Source organism: Pyxicephalus adspersus, chromosome 4 (genome assembly GCF_032062135.1).
Source record: "Pyxicephalus adspersus chromosome 4, UCB_Pads_2.0, whole genome shotgun sequence".
Classification (NCBI taxonomy): Eukaryota; Metazoa; Chordata; class Amphibia; order Anura; family Pyxicephalidae; genus Pyxicephalus; species Pyxicephalus adspersus.
This window is the reverse complement of record NC_092861.1, coordinates 73,227,667-73,248,282: the sequence shown is the minus strand read 5'-3', so window position 1 is coordinate 73,248,282 and position 20,616 is coordinate 73,227,667. Positions and strand designations below refer to the sequence as shown.

The 20,616-nt window shown below is 37.1% G+C and overlaps 1 protein-coding gene across 2 annotated transcripts in view; it reads left to right on the top strand.

Annotated features, from left to right (window-relative positions):
- The window catches only part of RNGTT (RNA guanylyltransferase and 5'-phosphatase), a 173,987-nt gene that overhangs the window by 61,665 nt on the left and 91,706 nt on the right, over positions 1-20,616 (top strand). For both annotated transcript variants that reach the window (XM_072408626.1, XM_072408625.1), the window contains exons 9-10: positions 6,699-6,834; positions 12,470-12,541. In XM_072408626.1, coding sequence (XP_072264727.1) covers positions 6,699-6,834; positions 12,470-12,541 — 208 coding nt within the window. The remainder of the gene's footprint in view (positions 1-6,698; positions 6,835-12,469; positions 12,542-20,616) is intronic.

Sequence of the window (20,616 nt, the reverse complement as noted above, 5' to 3'; positions counted from 1 at the left end):
TACTGTAAAAAAAAAAAAATTTTCATGAAAGACAATCTACTGCTTTTACTCATACAAATAAACTGTATTGCATTCAATACAGTTATTTTGTTTGTTTTTTTCTACCCCGAGTCACACTTTGGGTTACCGGTTGGGAAGTTAATGTGAAGTTGATGTTATTACCCACATATTTGATGCAAGCCTTATTGCGTATCATCCTATCATGTATGTTTAAGGTTCTGTGGCACTGCTGGAACACTTTTAACTGTTTTTTTTATATCAACAGCTTTTTTTTTAATAAACTTTATTTAGAAAAACAGGTAGACATAGCAAATATAGAAGATGCAAGTCTAAGTGCAAAACATAGTATTAAACATTACAAAATATGTATACACAGAGCATATGGTAATATTATTTAGTCTCATACATCCAGAGAACAATATTAACAATAAATTAAAACACTTTTCCTGTATATTTGTCCAGAGTGTATTCATACAACTGCAATGTGTTGTGTCTAACTGTTTCAATAAACAACAACTTCCTCTTTTTTTTTTAATTAAAGGGAAAAATTCAGGTACATATAGGGACGGGGTAAGGGATTGGGGGGGGGGAGGTTGTCCGATCTTGGAAACATAGTGCAGTCAATCAGTGTAGCTACAAAGCCAAGACAAAGTTGGGACCACCTTTACCTCATGACCACCTTTACCTCATATGTGATTGAAAGGAACCAATCTCAAGGAAACTTAAGATTATGCCATGTAGAATTTGGTGCAGTTCTGGCGGATCAAGTGTAAAGTTCATAAAATCAAAACATTTATGAAGTAATGTGGTAATAGTAGAGTCGTCTAACTCATTTGCCTCCAAAAGATCCTTGTAGAACAAAGTTCTCTAGGAAGTCAACACCGTATCCAAACTAGGCGGTTGGACATTTATCTATTGCAGCATGATTGTTCGTCTAGCTGCCAGTATGCTCAGTGAAATCCAATTACGTGCCTCTTTTGGCAGTGGTGTGGCAAATACTTCCCAGCACCTGAATAAACAGAGTAATGGTTCAAGCAGAATCACTGCTATTGTTATCTTATTATAAAAACAGGGGTGTTTTCCCAGAACTTTTCCACAAGCAGACATTCCTAAAAACAGTGTTTAAGCGTAGTTGGAGTGACTCCACATTTCTGACATTGATTTGTTTCTAACTGGATTAGTGCTTGGGGACACAACTGTGGGTCAATTAGGTGTAGCCCTATGAACCTCTAAATATCCTTGAACAATTCTATCAGGTAATTCTGAGATGTCAAAGTCTCCCTGCCAACTGCAGACATTAGAGTCTGCAAGCAGTTTGAGGTACATTGTCTTTAAACGTGGATATATGGATAGAATAGATGGCAGTGTTATGGCCATTGCATTTTCAAAACTATCATGGTCAACCACTCTAGCCTGATAGGTCATAAATGCCTTGCAGAAGTTTACAAACTGTAAGTAATACAGCGGGTGGACCTCCCATGCAGTCAACCTGAATTTTCGTTGTAAACATTGTATAGTAATCGGTCCTGGAAAGTTTGCACGGAAAAAATCACCCACCGTTACTATACCTTTTTCAGCCCATCTAAGGTAAACTTGGTGTTCTTTACCCTATGGCAACAATAGGCTCCCTACTATTGGTAGGTATGTGGATATAGAACAAGGTAAGCCTAGCTTGTGCCTTACTTCTTGCCAGGTGAGTGTAGTATCCCGCACCAACATATCTGGGGACAGCGGGCAACCTTGCCTCTTGCGCCCCCCCAATGATATCAGGTTCGATGAAAAGCCGAGTGTATTCTTGCTTGAGGGTCTGAGTACATGGCAATCAGCAGATCATAATATGGTCCTCTAATTTTTCGCAAAGTTTGAAACAGCCAAGGGATATGCACGTTATTGAAAGCTTTTTCAGCGTCGATTCCTATTATAGCCAGATCAGACGTGACATGGCATTTGGCATATTCCAGTATTGTCAAGAACTTACGAATATTTATCACTGCTGATCTGCCTCTTGACAAATCCTACTTGGGTAGGTGAAATAAGATTACGTAAAAATCCTGCCAACCTGTTCGCCAATATAAAAGAAAGTAATTTAGCATCTTAAGTTTATCAAAGATATTGGAAGCTGGGTATCTGGGATCTTTTCCAGATTTTGGAAGGATTTTATTTAAGATTCCTTTCCTGAGGAAAGATACACCCCCATTTCCCACATTTTATGATACACATTACCCAGATTCGTTAAAATTTCCTCTTTGAGTATTTTATAATACTGGGACAGTGCTTTATCGTTGACAAGTGAAGAAATGGCGCCTCTTAGTTCCTGTTCTGTTATTTCTGCATTAAGAATTCCAATCTGGTCTTCCCTTTAACGTAGGTAGGGGAACACATTCAAAGCACGACGAAGCCTGAGATGGCTCCACTGTACATTTAGTATATAAGTTCTTATAGAATTGTTCCAGCAGTTCATTATAAATCTTGGAATCGTTAGTTAAATCCCCTGAAGAAGTGTTCATAGAAGGAATATGTGCCACCTTGTACGTTGGTTTTATGAGATTGGCTAGCAACTTTCCTGATTTATTCCCAAATTTATGTAGTCTTAAATCACTATAATTTTTAATGTACAATTCCTGTTGTTCTGTTCAATGTTCCAAACAGGCTTTAGAAGCTAGCCAAGAATGTTAATTAATAGTAGTAGGAGTCTCTTTGAATAAGGTCTGTGCCTGTTTTAAAACCTTAAGGGCCTCTATGTATGCTGTGCAGGGTTTTTTTTTTTTTTTCAGGAGCTGACATATGCCATGATAACGACCCCCCATATAAGCCTTTCCTGCTTCCCAGAAAAGAAAGGGATCATCTTTATGCTCCTTATTTGTGTCTGTGTATGTGGCCCATGCTGACTTGAGCTCAGTGTGGAATAACTTATCTTTGCTTAAATAGGTGGGAAACCTCCACAGCCAAGACCACACCTTTGGAAGTGTGTTTCTCAAATTGACAGCCACCTGCGCATGGTCAGAGATTGCTATTGCAAATATCTCTGGCTTATATATAAGGTTTAGTCAGTAGGGAATCAGTACAAAACATATAGTCTATTCTTGACTGTGACGCATGGGCGTGCGAAAAAAGGTGTATTGCCTTTCAAAAGGAAATTGGTGGCCCCAGCAGTCAGTCAGATGTGTGGTCTGTGTAAAATCTATCAATAAAGAGTCCACACACATGGATCTCTGCAAAATTTGGGTACTCCCCCGAGTCGTATGGCTGGAACCAGGGGTTCTATCCTCAAATGCATCCATTAAAATCTCCCCCTACCAACTAATAGATATTGGAATCCTTGGTGATCCAACTCCTCACTTCTTAAAAAAAAAAAAGCCCCAGAAGGGGAATTAGGGGCATATATATTGAAGAGTGACACTCAGGAATTTTTGATATTCTTCCTGATTGGTCACTGGAAGAAGACATCAACTCACAATTTAAGTGTTTGTTCAATAATAAAAGTACCCCAGCTTTTCTACCAACTGCTGGAGTGCCCACAACCTTTCCCAACCATCTTTTTTGCATTCTCCGGAAATCCTGCAAATGGGTTTCTTGTAGCAAGGCGATGTCCACTCTGAGACATTTTGATCTAAGCCCCTTTACATTCCACACTATTATGCATATCATTACAGCCAATTAGGCTTTAATAATCACAGCAGTACAATCAATAAACTAGCAATACACATGTGTATACTGGCCTGTTCATGACATACATCATTACAGAAGTTCCAAAACCGTCGCTTGTTGACTAGCCCCATCAAATACTTTGTCAAATAAACAATGAGTCTTGGCCAAGGTGGTTCATCTGCAATAGGTAGTAATACGGTGATGCTCCAATGCAGAAAAGGGTGTAAGTTCAAGATCGGTAGAAAGGGGGGGGGGGGGTAGAATATTGGGGAATATAAAAATTAACATCCATGAAAACATAGCAGTTAGCAGACTTCCTTTTTTCCTCATGGAAACTATGTAAACCAATGTAGTGTAGGTTGGATCCATACCAGGGAATTAATGACTAATAGATTATATACCATCCCCAATTGTGATGGTATAATTGTGGAGTTCATATAACTGGATTGGTGTATATTTCTCTGGCAGTCCAATAATGCGGGGGTTATTTCTGCGGTTTTAATTTTCAAGCTCATCTATTTTGTCTGTCAGTACATTTAGCCATGGCAGTTCCTGTGTTTGTGAAGAAGACACGTCGGCCATCTTGGATGGCATGGCGCGATATCTGTCCTGCACGGTTTTCACTGCAGAGGGACGATCTGGTAGCGTACGCTCCAAAAACCGATCCATCCGGAGGTACAGCGCAGATGAGCAGGCACCCTGCCTGGTATTGCAGGTGTGAAGCAGGCAATGTACGGCAGAAACAATCCCAAGTGAAAGGGAGCCTCTTCAGACGCTGCTACTCCATGAGGCGCCGGAACCGGAAGTCCTATATAAACAGTTTTGTTAAAATGGCTAGGAAGAATTGTAAGAAAGCAATTATTGCCTTTTGTTTGTAAATGGGAATTTTTCCTTGCTCAGTTAATCTAGTCACCAATCAGCAAATAATAGCCTTGAATGGCCTAACTTTGAGTTTTTGCTGGAAACTCTAAAAATTTTGATTCCATAGAATAACTGTTTGCGATGATGATTCTGCTTCAGTGATCAGATTGAAGGCTATATCTGTGAAAAAATTGTAGACGAACTGTAAGAGTTGGGACAGATTTGCTGGCATTTGCTTGTATCTATTTCTGAAGGCGGTGGAAACAGATAACAAAAAACTTGGCATGGAAAATTATAGGATGCTGTGGAATTGCTCAATGGATGGTTTAATTATAGACATTAAGTAGAGAATTTGAACTTGTTAATCATTATCAAAGGAAAGGGATTTCAAGCTATGTCAAGTCAATATAATAGGAACCCGAAAAATCCTTCCAACCTGATCCTTTTTTTTTTGCCCCCTCCTAGTATGCAGGTCTTTTTCTGAGTCTCTAATAGGTGGTTCTATGCTCCAGTTGTTTTGTTTTAATAATCTTTCTTTTCGGTTTCAAGAGGTGTTTGTTCTGCTTCATTTCCTAGAATTAAATGTGAAGGATCTGTTCTACTACATTGCAGCACCTCTGGTTTGTTTTCACTCTTGTAAACAGTTGCAGTGTCTGGGCTGCTTTATTGCCTTAATAAAGTATCTCCCTGTCAAAATAATAAAAGGTCAGTATGCTGGTCTGGTGAATTTGAATTCATTAACACAGACATATATCAAACCTCTTTGTTTGTTGGAAATTTCTTAAAAAGATAAGGACTACAATTTCTTTGCAATCTTGCTTCAGACCCTTGGTATTTTCACTTACAGCTCATAAAAGAACATGGAATAAAGCTTCCATAGACAAGAGATGATTTTGTGTAGTTAAAAATTACCATCCTTGTGTTTTGGATTGCAACAGATGCCATCCACTTTAACTGATGGGGACATTACTGTTTTTTTTCCTGACTTTGATTTGGTGGTGAATAAACATCAAGTTTTAAAAATGCAGACAGTTGATTTGAACAGCTCCTCCTGTACTTCCTTTGAATAGGGAAATAGTTTGACTGGGGTCCAGCGCTCTGTCTATAAAGTCTTTGTAAAACACCTGTGTTCTCCCCAGCCCCTTTTAGCTGGGCGCACCACCCGGCACTTTTCAGTAACCACCCGGCTGTTTTTATGTGGCTACTGAAGAGTTGGGTCACAATACAGGGGCTACCACCCACCTACAATTTCTTCCCACCCGGCTGGGTTGAGCACTGAACACACATGAAGTTTCATAGTTATCTGGAACACTCTCTCAAAATATGTATTGCACTGTATTGCCCAACACAGTAGAGAAAAGTTTGGACATAGAGTTCAGATTTTAAAACTGACTGAACAGACATTAACAAGTTTTTGTCAGGTAAGGCAATTCAGAAGTCTAAATTTCAGCTGTGTATTTACTAGTTCTCCGACAATTATATATTTTATATTAGTCCTTAATTGAATGTAATTGTGATGTATTTTTTCTAATTATATTTATTATGATATGTAATAAGCTTTTTCATTTACCATGTCATAAGTGAGTTTTTATAAATTGTTCATGACATGACCACCCTGTAAGAGCAGTGTTTCTCAATCTGGGTTCCTCTGAGCAGTTTGTGACTCTCAGGTCAGTTGCCACTGACACCATTTATCTTTTTGGCTTTCTGTAAGGGTGGCAGCCTTCCCACTGGCCAGCAATGTAAAAGGCATTCTTCCCAGTGACCACTAAGCCAATGTACTAAAAGCTGTGCATCATGTAATAAAAGCAGAGATTCCTAGAGACCTTAAAGTTAATTTAAGGGGTTCCCCCATGGTAAAAAGGTTGGGAAACACGGTTGTAGAGTATATATAGAATCCATCATAATCCATCTGTCTATGATGTAAGCTTGCAGCCTGAAAACAGAAAATTGGTAATTCTGCGCCTTAGGCACCACATGGACCACACCACTTGGGATGGTCAGCATGTCCAAAAATAGGGTTAATTGGTGACTACGTTCATGTTTCTGCCATGAAAGGATATATTTAAATTTTTTTAAACTTAATGGTATTTAATACTGATATTTTTCTTTCTTACAAGACCCATGGTTTTGCTGTATAGTATACAAAACTATGAAAAGTAATGGTATTTATATTTTTTTTAATCCAGGTATATGATGCTGATTGATGGAAAAAATGAAGTATATATGATTGACAGAGACAACTCAGTATTTCGTGTATCTAACCTTGAGTTCCCTTTTCGAAAAGATCTAAGAATCCATTTGACGAACACACTTTTAGATGGGGTAAGACAGTTTATTCACCAATATTCTATACCACTGGTGGCCAAATTTAGGATCATCAGGGTGCCTTGGGGTACCTTCATGTGTTTTTTTCCTGCTTATCACAAAGGAAACTGCAAAGTGTGCTGTTGCAATTTGATTACTGATTAACCTAAAGGTGCAGTGAGACTGCTAAAGTAACAACGGAGGCAATCAATACTTGGAATCATTGCACAAAATACCACGGGTGTGCTGTTCTATGTATGCCAACAGTTATAGCTAGAAATATTTGCAGTGCAGCACTGTTAAAGTTTGTGCTTGCATTTTCATATTTTTAACAGGCTTGATTATTTTGCAGTCTAGTTTTTCACCAAGATTATATTTAATATTTGATTTGTAGGTAGCAGATTTCAGCAACTTTGTGTTTTCCCTGTATGTAATTTATACCTCATGACAGTCCCCTGGGAAGGCTGATTTGTCTAGGGTAGTTACAGGGAACATGTGCAGCAGTGTCAATTTAGAGTGTCACATTAACCCAAATTTAGCATGAGACAGCGTGAAAGCTTTATTAAACCATTTGGTAATCCTGATTTGGTGCATGGTATAATACACTGCTTACCTTCCAACACTGTTAGAGTACTTTTTAGGGACCTATAACAGAAATGCAATCCCCTTGCATTTCTTTACATCCTTTTTGGTCATTTTCTTCAGTAGAAGTAACCTGTGACTTGCCAGCACTCAATGGGTTTTTCTAATGAAGTAAGTGGAGCTAAGTGGCAATGTTATACTTTGTCCCAGCTTTTCCATTGGGCCCCGCGTAGTCCCGGCATCCGTCTTCAGGATGCTAGGCGCCGCCATCTTCTCTCTGATCTTCCAGGTTCTTCTTCCTTCCTCACCCGAGCGCTATTATAACCGCAGACACGGTCAATTTCTTTCTCTTTTGGCGAAAGGGCTCCTTCTGCACATGCCCGAGATGCTTGGGCATGTACAGAAGGAGCAGCCAAGAGCCTCCTGGGATGCGTGACGTAGGTATCCCAGGAGGTTGTGTGCTCCCATTCATTCTGCATCAGAATAATAGGGGAGACGCTGCACCCCCTGTTTTTTTGTACTTAATAAAAACACAAACAGAATTTTTCCTTTTCATAAAACGGTTGTCTACAGAGTTTAGGTAACAGGTCAGAGCTTTCTTTAGGCTGTTGGTTGCATTTTGGTTTGTGGGCAACCATTTAAATGAATAGATTGGTTTACCACAGCACTTCTTAAATGCATCAAAAAGATGTAAATTAAATGGACTAATCCCTTTTAAACCTAACACTATTTTACCTAATATCTTAACTAATATTTTGTACTGCACCATGAACAGGGGTGGCAAATTGCTGCCATCACTAAAAATGGTTAATATGTATAATGAGCCTTAGAAACAGTACACTTGTTACTTCAACTTTTCTAAAATCTAAAGATGGAAATATGAATAATGCTGCAAAAATTGTAACAAAATGCATTCTAATAATTATTTTAAACTTTCTGGTCATTCTCTGATGGAAGTATAACAGTCTCAATGTCTTGAGACATAAAAATTCTAACAAACTAATAATCTTATCAATATATTGAAAATATAGTATGTAATTCAATATGTACATGGAGACAGCCATATTTCATCATTCAGATAAAGAAGACTGACTGACAGAGATGACACTTTAAAAAAAAAAAAAAAAAAAATCCCTCACAAAAATAATGTTAAATTGTTTTGCTACCATTGTAAATTATATAGAAGTTTGGCCTCCCACTACACTTTTTCCTAGTCCCCTGCAGTCTCACAAATACCTGTTAATACTGCCAATGAAGTTGTCTAATGCAGATTTCTGTAATGTGGAAATGATGCTGAACTGCTACTGAATTCAGAATAGAGTTGCCCCTCTTGTGCAGACCATTCCTAATAACCGTGGGATTAAAATGTTGCAGAGGGCATGGCTTTTAGCATCCTCACTGTTGAGTTGAATATTTTTAGCTTGTCAGTCAGCACTTGGCCAAATCTAATCCTCTCTACTACTTTCTCAGTTGACAGCACTGCTAAAACTCTCCCACTGTGATTTGATGTGTCTGGGAGGGGGAACATGTGAGACACAAAATAAAGATTTGGGTTAGCCAGAAAAGGAAAAGAAAGTTTGTTTACTTTGAGGCTTGGTAATCCCATTATAACTGACCGTGTACTTCTTTGGACTGTTTTACAGGATCCTTTATACAGTGGGGGGAAGTACATGCTAATGTTTTTCTCCGTAAATATATTAATATAATAAATATAAATGACATACGTCAATAGTCTATATATATAATATAGAATAGTGGAATAGTACAGGGAATAAGTATTGAACACATGGAAGAAAAGTAGGTGCTAAAAGGCACAGAAAGCCAAGAAACCTGCTGAAATCTGTCAGTATTTAGAAAGCTATACTGACCCCAATCAGTGCAAATGAATATCAGCTGGTTTGGTCCTAATTGATGGCCTATAAAAAGGTTTCTTATTACCAAGGTATCACATAAGAAGCATCCAATGATGGGTAAAAGCAAAGAGATCTCTCAAGACTGTTTACTTCTAAGCTTCTGAATGTTCCAGTGAGGACAGTTGGAGCCATAACCCGAAAGTGCAAAGAACATCATTTCTGACTGAAGAGTCCAAAGAGTAATCAGAATTATTTTACAAGAGCCAAGGATTACTCGCAGAAAGCTTCAGAAAGACCTGGAATTAGCAGTTTTTTTTTTTTTTTTGTTTTTTTTAAAAGAAAACAGTAATGCACTCAACCAACATGGCCTCTATTCATACTCACCATGCAAGACTGGGGCTGTTTGTCAGCATATGGTGCTAGTTGCCTTTGTATAAAAAAAGGATGAATGGAGAAATGTACCGGGACATTGTTAATAAGAATCCACTGCCATCTACCAAGATGCTGAAAATGAAACAAGGGTGGATTTTTTGGTAAGACAATGATCCCAAACACACAGCCAAGGAAACTCAAATGGTTTCGGATAGAGAAAATAAAGCTGCCAATCCCCCAACTTGAATCCAATTGAAAATTGTTAGAAGGAACTGAATATCAGAGGTCATAGAGGAGGGCCCCCTGAACCTTCTAGACAGTTTGTGTAGAAGAAAGGGGCAAAATCACACCTGAGCAATGCATGCAACTAGTTTCTTCATACAGGAGGTATCTTGAAACTGTCATTACCAACAAAGGTTTTTTTTTAACGAAGTATCAAGTACATTTTGTCAAGTGTGTTCAATACCTATTCACTCTGTCAGTCCACTTTATTACACATACCGTTATTTATGGACTTTTTTGTTTTGATTTCTTTGTATGTGTGAATTACTTCTGTTGGTACAAACATATAATGTAATTTGTATGTTAATAGCCCTATTAGAAATATGTTTACTGAGAAAAATGTTGACATGTTTTATACTTATTCCCCTCACTGTAGTATATAAAACATATGTGACGCCTTACCACGCTATCCAAAACTCTCTGTCTCTCTATCTATCTATCTATCTATCTATCTATCTATCTATCTATCTATCTATCTATCTATATTATAAAAAAGTTCTCTAGTTATACTTTAACTTTGGGTATGATAATTGAAATATAAAACAGCAAGCAGTATTATTAAAGTTTCCAGTTGGCCATTACAATAATAATGTTAAAGGTTTTTCTTCAAAATTTCCTTAAATGTGCTCTGTTGGTTTAGAGGTCAAACAAATTTACTTAATTTCAAGTAAGGACTAATCTGAAAGCAAAGGTGAGAAAATCTAGTCTTATAAGACATGACACAAGCCTGCTGTGTTCATTTAAGTTGTGAGGTCTGGGCGGTTGTAATGATTAAATGACATTTGCCATGTTTTCAGTTTATTTCTTTTAATGTGTGTTTAAATTATTGAGGAGGGAAAATTAGAGTGCAATATCCACAAGGAGGACCTTAAATTGGTATTAATACCAACTTTTAACGCACTTCACAATATAAACCAGACACAAAATTGATGCATAGGGTTCAAAATGTTTTTTTATTAGTAAACCTTGAATATTAAAACACAACAACCAATTATAGTGTTTTGCCTTCACTCATGTAAAATACTGTGTAACAAAATAGAACTAGACCTCCTGTTATTTGCTATAGCTTTTTATTATGTGAAGATCTGCATTTAGTTTGCTCTTGTCTCCACTTAAAGTCTGCCAGTGTAGTCCCCCTAATTCTGCAAAATCTTGTATATATTCTGCTCTGCTCCCGAATTCAAAGCATAGTTGCCAGTCTTGTGTGGTCTGTGCCTTCCTAAACTATAGTGGGTTGAAAAAATGGTGCACTGCAATCATCACTGCAGATTTACTGCCTTGAACTTGTCAGTCAGCATTTGGCCACAGCTAGCTCTTTTCACTGCTTTTCGGGTGAACAGCACTGCTACTGTTGTGGAAACCCTTCCTGTGTTTTGCAGTATCTGGAAGGGGATTCTTGTGAAACACAAATCAAGGAGAATTTAGCTCAAAAGGGGAAGGAAAAATTAGTTTTTGTTAATCAATTAGGTAAACTAATGCATTGCAAAATAACTAATTTTATTTTAGTTTTACCTATTTTCATATTGCTTGCTTTAGATATGAAAACCTCTGTTCTATTTCTTATGTGTCTGTTGCAAGTCTACTATTTACATTTATCCAGGCCATGGTAAAGCTTAGTAGTAGTTTGTTGCTATCAACTGTGCTTATTGTGAGATGAGGAAGATGCTTTGCAACTCATCCAAAAATCATTTTGAGATGAGGAAGCAATTCAGATGAACTATGAAACATCTTCCGCATTACAGAACATGTCCAGTAGAATGTGACTAACTGCTACTAGCCAAGTATGTTGTATATCATATAACGTCTCATTAACGTTAAGGCTGTTCACAGCTTAAATATAAGAAGACCTAAACAAATTGCTTCATATGTCCAATGTCTCACATGTTCTAATTTTCCTTTTAAACAGCAGTATTTCAGTGGCATGAGCCTTTTTTTTAGTTGAGGAGAAAAAAGGATATTGATTGGGCAAGGCTTTTTACCTGCCATTTTGGTACCAGGCAACATTTGTTCGGGGCTGTTTTGGCTTGTGTTTTGTATGCTTTTTGCTGTTTTAGCCAACATAGGCATGACATGATTACTGTATGGTGAGGGTTATTGTACAATATTATTGTATAATCTAATTGTTGCTTCTAATTCTAATATGTAGATTAGATACTGTCTATTATCCTAGTACTATTATGTCATAGCATCATCTATTGAGCGTAAAATCTGTTAATTTCAATTACTTTTCACTGGTGATCTCGGTGAAGAGATGTGGAGGATGTCATTTCCCTTACTTAATTACTTCGAGTCACTGACTCGAGTGAGTATTCAAAAACAAACCTATGAATTAAACCTGTCTTAACTGATTTGAAATACTTTTTGAACCACTGATCTGGAACAAGTACTAAGTATGTGTTTAAACATTACAGTTTTACAAGCTATGCTTTAAGATGGGAGCCCTCAGTGGCAGTCCATGTATCTCTCCTAGGACAGGCTTATTTAGAGGTTGTTTGATCAAAACAAATGAAGAACCCATAATGAAGTAACATATCTTTTTTGTTTTGTTTTGTTTTCTTTTGAAGGAAATGATCATCGATAAAGTGAAAGGACAGGTGGTACCTCGATATTTGATTTACGACATTGTCAAGTTCAATGTGAGTATTCAGAATTTCTCTGTCTAGTACAGTTTGTAGCGGACAGCAGGGCTGTTTTTAGTTACAGTGTGCACTTTTCTTTCATATGATTTATACACATGCTGTTCAGGGGAAACCAGGTTCTATTGAATTTATGCTTCGTTGCTTAGCTTTTGTCATGTTGAGGCAATGCCAGAATCCTAACTAAGTGCTGTCAGAAAGTCCATACCGTAAGTCATAACAATCCCCTTACAAGTACTGAATGATGAAAGGTTATGTCAGGATGATTCAGACGCACCCTCTCCTTTTGCTAATAAAAACAATAAAACATAACATAGGGGCAATGGATGATTATTTTTAGACAAAGTGGTATTTTTATGGAAACCTTTTTTTGTATTTTATGTGATTGTATTTCTCAAATCATCTATATTCAAGCTTTTGCTAACATTTAAAGGTATAACAGATTTGCTTTCTGTAGATTTTACTGTTTTCCTGTGTCTTGAAAACCCTTTATCGGAACACCTTGACTCTCTAAAGATAACAAATTGACCCCTGCATTTTCATTTTTAAAACTTAATGCAATTTCTTAAAAAGAAAAGATTGCCACATTAGGTTATGCTTCTAATTTAGACTAGAAACACCCCTCAGTATCCTCTCCATGACATACAGAGGTGTTGCCATGTGGTTTACTGAACACTGGATTTCTTACATGATCCACAGTTACTTTAATGATTCATCTGACATATGGAATCACATTTTCAGTAGTAGGAAAACAAACAATAGGAGCGGCACCCTAAAGGCCTGTGTCAATGAGCTTTTGTTTGTTTCACATTGTCATCTTAGCTGACATGCTGGACTCAGTTTTGAGCATCAGCAACAAATCCTGAATTCTCACCCATCCTCAGAATCTACCCCTCCTCTCCTATCAAGTATATTGTACGTAGGTGGCAAGCAGGAGAAGAATAGGGAATCTAGGGAAGCCTATATAGACAATTAAGGGACATGTGCTCATACACACGTGGGACTATTTATAAAACAGAAACATTGTCTTTGTGGAGAATATTCCAGGTCCATGTATTTCAATAGCAGAGATTGATTCTTTACCATGGAAAGGTTAGGTGAATGTCACACTGACCCCAGTGTGTTGCCATCTCACTGTAACACCGTAAGCTTCTTCTAGACAGATTTACTTGGCTCATATTTTCCTCTATGTGCAGTAAAAAGAGGAGATATTTTAATGTTCTTATTCTTTTGCCAGTACATTAAAAAAGGAATGATAAATCATATTTTTAAAATGTATTAGGTGTTGATTCACCATACTGTGTAGCACTGTGACACTTCATGTTTACGTTAACCACATTTCATTTAAAATGGCAATAGGTAATTCTGGGACACATATTAGATTTTTTGATTTATATTCTCCTGTGTATTTCTGTAACATGGGAGACACGAAAAATATATCAATACGTTTTCAAAACACTAAACTGTGAACAAAATTTCATTTGTTTTCGAATTGGTTATTATCCTCAACAGATATCTTCAACAGATATTTTATTTTGCTTTAGAAATGCACAGGTTTTGCAAGACTGACATTCTAGGCAGAAAAGCATCCTTTAAAACAGAACTAAACCCTGTGTTAGTCCCCTATCCCCGGTCCCTTGCAGGGTGCCGTCATCCTCCTTCTTTGCTCCTTCCATGTGGTCTTTGGCCGGTATGGTATGATATAGCCTCCCACACAGGCACGCAGGAGTTTGTTCATTCCAGTGAACCAGAAATTGTAATTACTTTGTATTGTATGTATATAGCGCAGACTTATTACACAGCACTTTACAAAGTCCATAGTCTTGTCACTAGCTCACAATCATATGTACCTACTGTAGATACAGTCTAAAGTCAATATGGGACAGGGTCAAAATCTGACTTGTTTTAGGAATGTGGAAGGAAACCCACACAAATGGGGAGAACATGTAGACAGTGCTCTGGCAGAAATTTGAACCTGGGACCTAGCGTTTCAACAGCCAAATTGCTACCCTTTTTTTTTTTTTTTTTTTTGCTGGAAAACCAGAACGATAAGGCAGGTTGCAGAAGGGGCGTGGCCTGTTCCTTTTTTGCAATTATGATCTGCCTGATTGTGTAATCTTAAATGTTTGAATCTTGAAGTGGAACTTAATTTTGTCATCTGCTAAGGATAATTTTTTTTCCTCGGAAATTATTACTTTAATGTGTTAGGTGCCAGCTCATAAAAGTAGGCAGGTAGTAAAGCCAGACTTGTTACTGTTCAATAATCCCAAATCTGGAGACAGGTTCAAAATGACCAAAATGTAGCCAAGCTAATTTTCAGAAAGGTCAGCAGTGGCAGCCTTCAAATTTGATTTATTGTGCAGGTCCTCTTTGGTACAAGACTATGTAAACTATATACGTCCTGTGTTTGCCTGGTCTGCTTATAAAAACTTCTAAACTTCAAAGATCTTCAAATTTCCATATATTTGGGCACTTTGTCTGATAAGAAAAAGCTTTTTCTCAACTCTGTAGTAAAAGTAGTAGTTCAAAGTGCTCTAGGAATCCGTTGTCATTGCTTTTCCTTCTATAAAATGTTTGTCAACAATGACTCCAAGGAAGTCAGATGAAATTATTTGTTCATGAAAAACATTGTCGAGGTATGGCTACACCCCTACCATACAGGAATGAACACAGCGCTGTGGCCAATGACAGTCTTTCCTGTCATTAAAAGGGGATTCTATTTTTCAGGAGACTTTAGTTTAAAAAAACAAAAAAAAACAAACAAAAAAAAAAAACACCTTATGTAACCTCATAATATAGTGGCTGCTGAGTCAGGGTTGTATTGAATGTTATTTGAGTTTTCCCCTTATCTGCAGTGCAGTGTGCTCCAACAATTTTATATGTATCATGTCATCAAGACTTAGCACATTCTTAAGCCTCATTAAGCAATCTTCCAAACATGATCTGCTTTGTCCTGCCAGTTCTCAGACTGTCTCTAACGATGCAAATCACATGGCTATAGTGAAGGGAGATCTCTAATGAGAAATTGTGGTTTCAACTTCATTTGTTAAAAATGGCTCACTTGAAAATCTCCCATTTGATGAAACGCTTAATATTTGATGTTCATGGTATTTAAGTTGAAACTTCCATTTACCTGGCATAATCAATTTAGCAGGGCCTCTCTTCAAACCCTTTTAAGCTGGGACGCTGTTGAATCTAATGATGGCCAAGTTTAGGTTCCAGACGGCTGTATTCTCTCTGCTAAAAGGGAGTGCAACATTAACTATATAAAATGAAAACCCAAGCTTTTTAGACATTAGCGATGAAATGCAGGCTTTGTGGTGCTTATAATCGATACAAATATTCAGAAAATAGCAAATATTTTGAAGATATCCATGCAGCTGTTTTTGAAATTAAGCCTACATAGCTGTTTTACATCTCTGCAGATTGCTGAGAACTTTTATTCTGTAGTGTCTCGCTTTCATCCCCCCCAAATATATTTATAAGTATTAAATATTTTATATACATACATTTAAAATATTAAATATTTTAAATGTATGGCTTCTTTATCTGGTTTGGTTTTAAAAGCATACTTTTTTTTTTAAAAGCATTGTGGGAATACATGTTTATTGGTGTGCTTGTTTGCCATTTAAACTGAATGGTAGGTACTCCAGGACACCTTCCCAATGCACCTGTGGTTAAGCACACCACAACACTAATATACTGTTTTGTGTTGCCAAAAAATTTCATGCTACATTGTGTGCTTTGGTGCATTAATTTATTGAAATCAATGGGCTTCCTTTTTGCAGTGGACACATGTAAATGGGTCATTAGTGTTTCTCATTTTCTTCCTTTAATGAAAGGCATTGGCTTAACATTCCCACCTGCACACACACTGATGATTTGTAGATGTACTCATATCCTATTTGAGAGATCAGTATTTAACATTCAGTGATAACTACATGTGTAGTTCATCCAACCTTTGGAAGTGCCAGCGGTGTTCAGAAAACACATTCTACACATTAGACATTTTTCATTTCTTTCCACTTTAAGTTGTTTTATTTTCCTCTCTGCACCAATGCACGTGGGACTGACAGCAGGCGGCTTAGAATCTGTAAAAAATAAAAAGTAAACTTCTAAAATATTTATAAAAAAAAATGTTTTAAATAAAAATAGATTCCTCAATGTCATTACAGTAGGATTGTATAGGACCTGGAGCAAACCCAGGCAGCTTAAGGAAAACAATGATGTGGCCTGGGTGGCCACATTCTGCAATGATGGAAGACCACTAATAATTTACGTTCAGGAGATGGCTATCTGTGCTGAAAGCAATCATCTGAGATAAAGCAAGTAATTAAAGGGAGGTATTACAATTACATACATTACCTTTTACAATTTCTGTTGGGAAATAGAACAGGTTGTTATGAAAATTTGAGGCATTGAACTCAAATTGTCAGACTTTCCAATCTATAATTAAGGCTTACAATTTAGAGTCTTTCCAAGATGCAATAATCTTGACCAAAGCCATAGAGATAAAATACAAAAAAAAAATTACTCGATTGAGTTTAACATTTTTTTCCCCAGCAAGAAGACCAGGAAAATATAATATAGTTATAAGGAAGGTGAAATTTTATATAATTTTCTGTACATATGTGTATACCGTAGTTTAGGTTTACCAATATCTTAATTTGAAAGAGAACAAGTGTTTTGTCAATCAAAATAACATCAAATTGATAAAAAACACTGTCCAGCCATTGTTAATGTTGTAAATGACTATGTTGGCTGGAATACCTGGTAATAAATTGCTTATTTGTGTAAATGCAGAGAATCCTATTATTAGTAACAGTCTTGAGTTCCAGTGGAATATTGTGTTCACTAATGCATGCCTGTTGGTGTAAAAGGTTAATTGATCATTAGAAAACTTTTGTAATTATCTTCGTACACCTCAAATTTGTTACACTGATTACATAGGTAACAATACTAGCCTTCTTTAGACTAGTAAATTCAACTACTGACTCTAAATGGCCAGCAACAAATAATGTTCTCCTGAAACCTGTTGGTCTATATATTCTTGAATTGAGAAAGGAAGGCTATTCTGTTTGAGAAATGTTTAACTGAAATAAAGAAGGAGGAGTGGAAGGGCCGAGTGCACAAGTCTGCAAGAGGATAAACATCTTTAAATGTGTTGGGCTTTTTTTTTTTTTTTTCTAATCTTTGACTTTAGCTAGAGAAACGGATGACTCACAGGTAATCAATTGTGAACTTTGTTTAATAGGAAAACACCAAAACTGGCCTTCTAGGAAGAGTTGTGAAGTAAAAAGTCCTGTCTTAGATTGGCAATAAAAAGAAAACATTAATCTGGGCAAATCATGCTCTAATTTTGTCTGAAGTAGAACAGGCTGTACCATTTTGTGGAATACGTTCTTATACAAAAGCTTATGTTATGTGTGGGCCCTAAGTATTTGCAACAGAAATGCTTATTCCCCTGGCTATTAAGTGAAAATTATGATGACATTTCCATTTGGAAATGCAGATGTCAGCTGTGCGCTCTGAATCGTCAGTAATAACGTTAGCTGTGCTAATAATAATTCAGCCTGTGCTTGTTCAGTATCATTAAAGTTGCTATAAGACAGTAGTGACACATGTTCTTTTCTGGGTCAGTAAATTAAGCTTTCCAGTTGGTCACGCATATCTTGTAAAGGGTGCTATAGTATATGATCGTTCAAGAACCCAGTGTGCAGTAGGGGCAGGATTTGTTTCCTTGTTAACTTACAGAATGTAGTAGTAAAAAGAAAAAAAGACCTATATTTACATCAAAGGTTTCTATTTTATTAAACTGGCAAATTACTTTTTTTGTCATCCCAACTGCTGTCTCAGAAAGAGTGAACAAAGTCCTTTTATTGAGCGATGCTTTACATTCTGCTTACCTGATCTTCACATGTAATGTTTTTGCTTCTTTATCCCATTCATTTACTGGTATATTGTGTCCGTACCAGTGGAACATTTACCGTTGTGTACTTGTGTTATACTTTTTAGCATTCAGCACTCAATCTCATCTTGTATAAGAGGCATTGTTACTATATTCGAAATGCACCTAACAAATACAGATGCGTACAAGAATATTTCCTTAATGGGTTACAGGGTATAAGAAAGTTCTGAGGCTGTATTTACCCTGCTTTGCCTTGAGATTTCTTAAGACATAACACAATCTGTTGAAATGCATTTCCATTGCTGGCAAAGCACGTTGGATTTAGCATTGGACAGCATTTGACAGCAGCACCCATCTAAATAAACCCTACAATTTTTACATTAGAAGCTACTTGCCTATATTGCAATTGCACATTAGATAGTTTCTGTGTTACTTGTGGCCAAAGGTATAACCTGCTAGGACATGCTGGGAAGTGAAAACCATGACAAATTACTCCAGTGTATGCCATTGGCCCTCTTAAATGAAAGCCTCTGAGTGGCATTAAGGGAAGCAATGTCTGTGTTACCAATAATACAACAGATAACATATAATAAAGCATGTGTTACAGAGAGAGTACTTTATTCCAATCGTTTAATTCCCAGTGCTTGCTGCAAATATCCAAGAAAATACATTCTGTTGAATCTGCAGTGTTGTCCCTTTAGTAGCTGCTTTTATTAAAATCTGCTCATGGTGCTTCATCTCTTATCTTTCTATGTCTTTCTATTTTCAGCAGTTTTGTTTGAAGTGCAGTTTAAATTTTAGCAGCGTTTTTTTTTTTTTTTATCAATTTTTTTTTTATTCTGAACAGCAGAGGAAACTGCATTCAAGATGTACATAGCCTGAATACTTTTCCTTCTAATGATATCATGTGCAAGTTAGTTAATCAGGGATTACTTATAACAGATGTCCTCCTTATGCAACAAAAAATTAAACCATTTTACCTTACCTTTGGGCAAATATATCACAAAATAGTTTCACGTGCGTCATTTCGTTGGTACGTTCATGGAACATTTTTTTTATATAGCTGTAGAGAGTTCTAGTTTTACCTAATTCTTGACGCATTGTCATTGGTCTACCCAAGGCTAATCTTTCTGCTGATACCTCTGGGTTGACTTGCATACTATTTTCTCTTTTTCCGGTCTATAGATACCTTAACTCTGTAATGCATCATTGCTGATACTGTATGTATATGATGTATAAATAAAGTGGATCTGAAAGCATTAGCTATGTTGGGTCTGTCCAGCTGCTGTTTAATGGGCCAGGAACCTCACACAGTTTTAGTGTTTTGCTAACAGCCAGTAGTAAATAAAATAAGGTGTGGTTTACAAAGAGTTAGAAGTTGGCTGCTTAAAATTCTGTCAATTCTGGCCTGATTGTCACTCTTTAGGAATGAAGCTGAACAACCCTGTACTATGTTATGGTATTGTGCCTAAGGTTATATACACACATCTACAAATTGTTGTTGGAAAGGTTCTTTTACGATCCTTTCCAACGATAAAGAACTGCACGATGCAAAATTGAGTGCTGTACATATGGCACCGTTCTGCTCTATGGAGAGGGGAGGGGGAGAACGACGGAGCTGCCCTCCATCCCGCTTCACGTCCATTACAAACGTTCATTGACGAGCGCTGTACACACACAAGATTCTCGTCCAATATCAGCCCTGAGCTGATTATCGGACGAGAACCATTGCACGTGCCCATTGTACCCAACCATTGTACCCAGCCTAAGCAGTACAATAAGAACTGTATTTGTTTTTTTTCTTACCTGGGCTAACAGTCTAGTAGCTGCATTTCTGCAATCAGATCAAAGCAAGAACCTACCTCTGACTGCTCGGCCTCATTAGATTTGGAGTAAAATTTGGTAATGTCTCAACTGTTTTGCATACTCCTTGCTTAGGAGAAAGCTGTGGACCTACAGTTCTAAGATTTCCTGCTTCTTCTTTATCCTCTTTGTACATCTGTGGTTTAAGAACGTCTCCTACTGCTGCTTAATTCTGATAATCATATCAACAATTATCAAAACATTAGTTCTTCCACCAAGATGGCTGCCTTATTTACAGAATCCTGATTCAGACTAAGGCATGGTTCTCTATGTATAGTGAAAAGATCAGCTGCAACAAGACTAT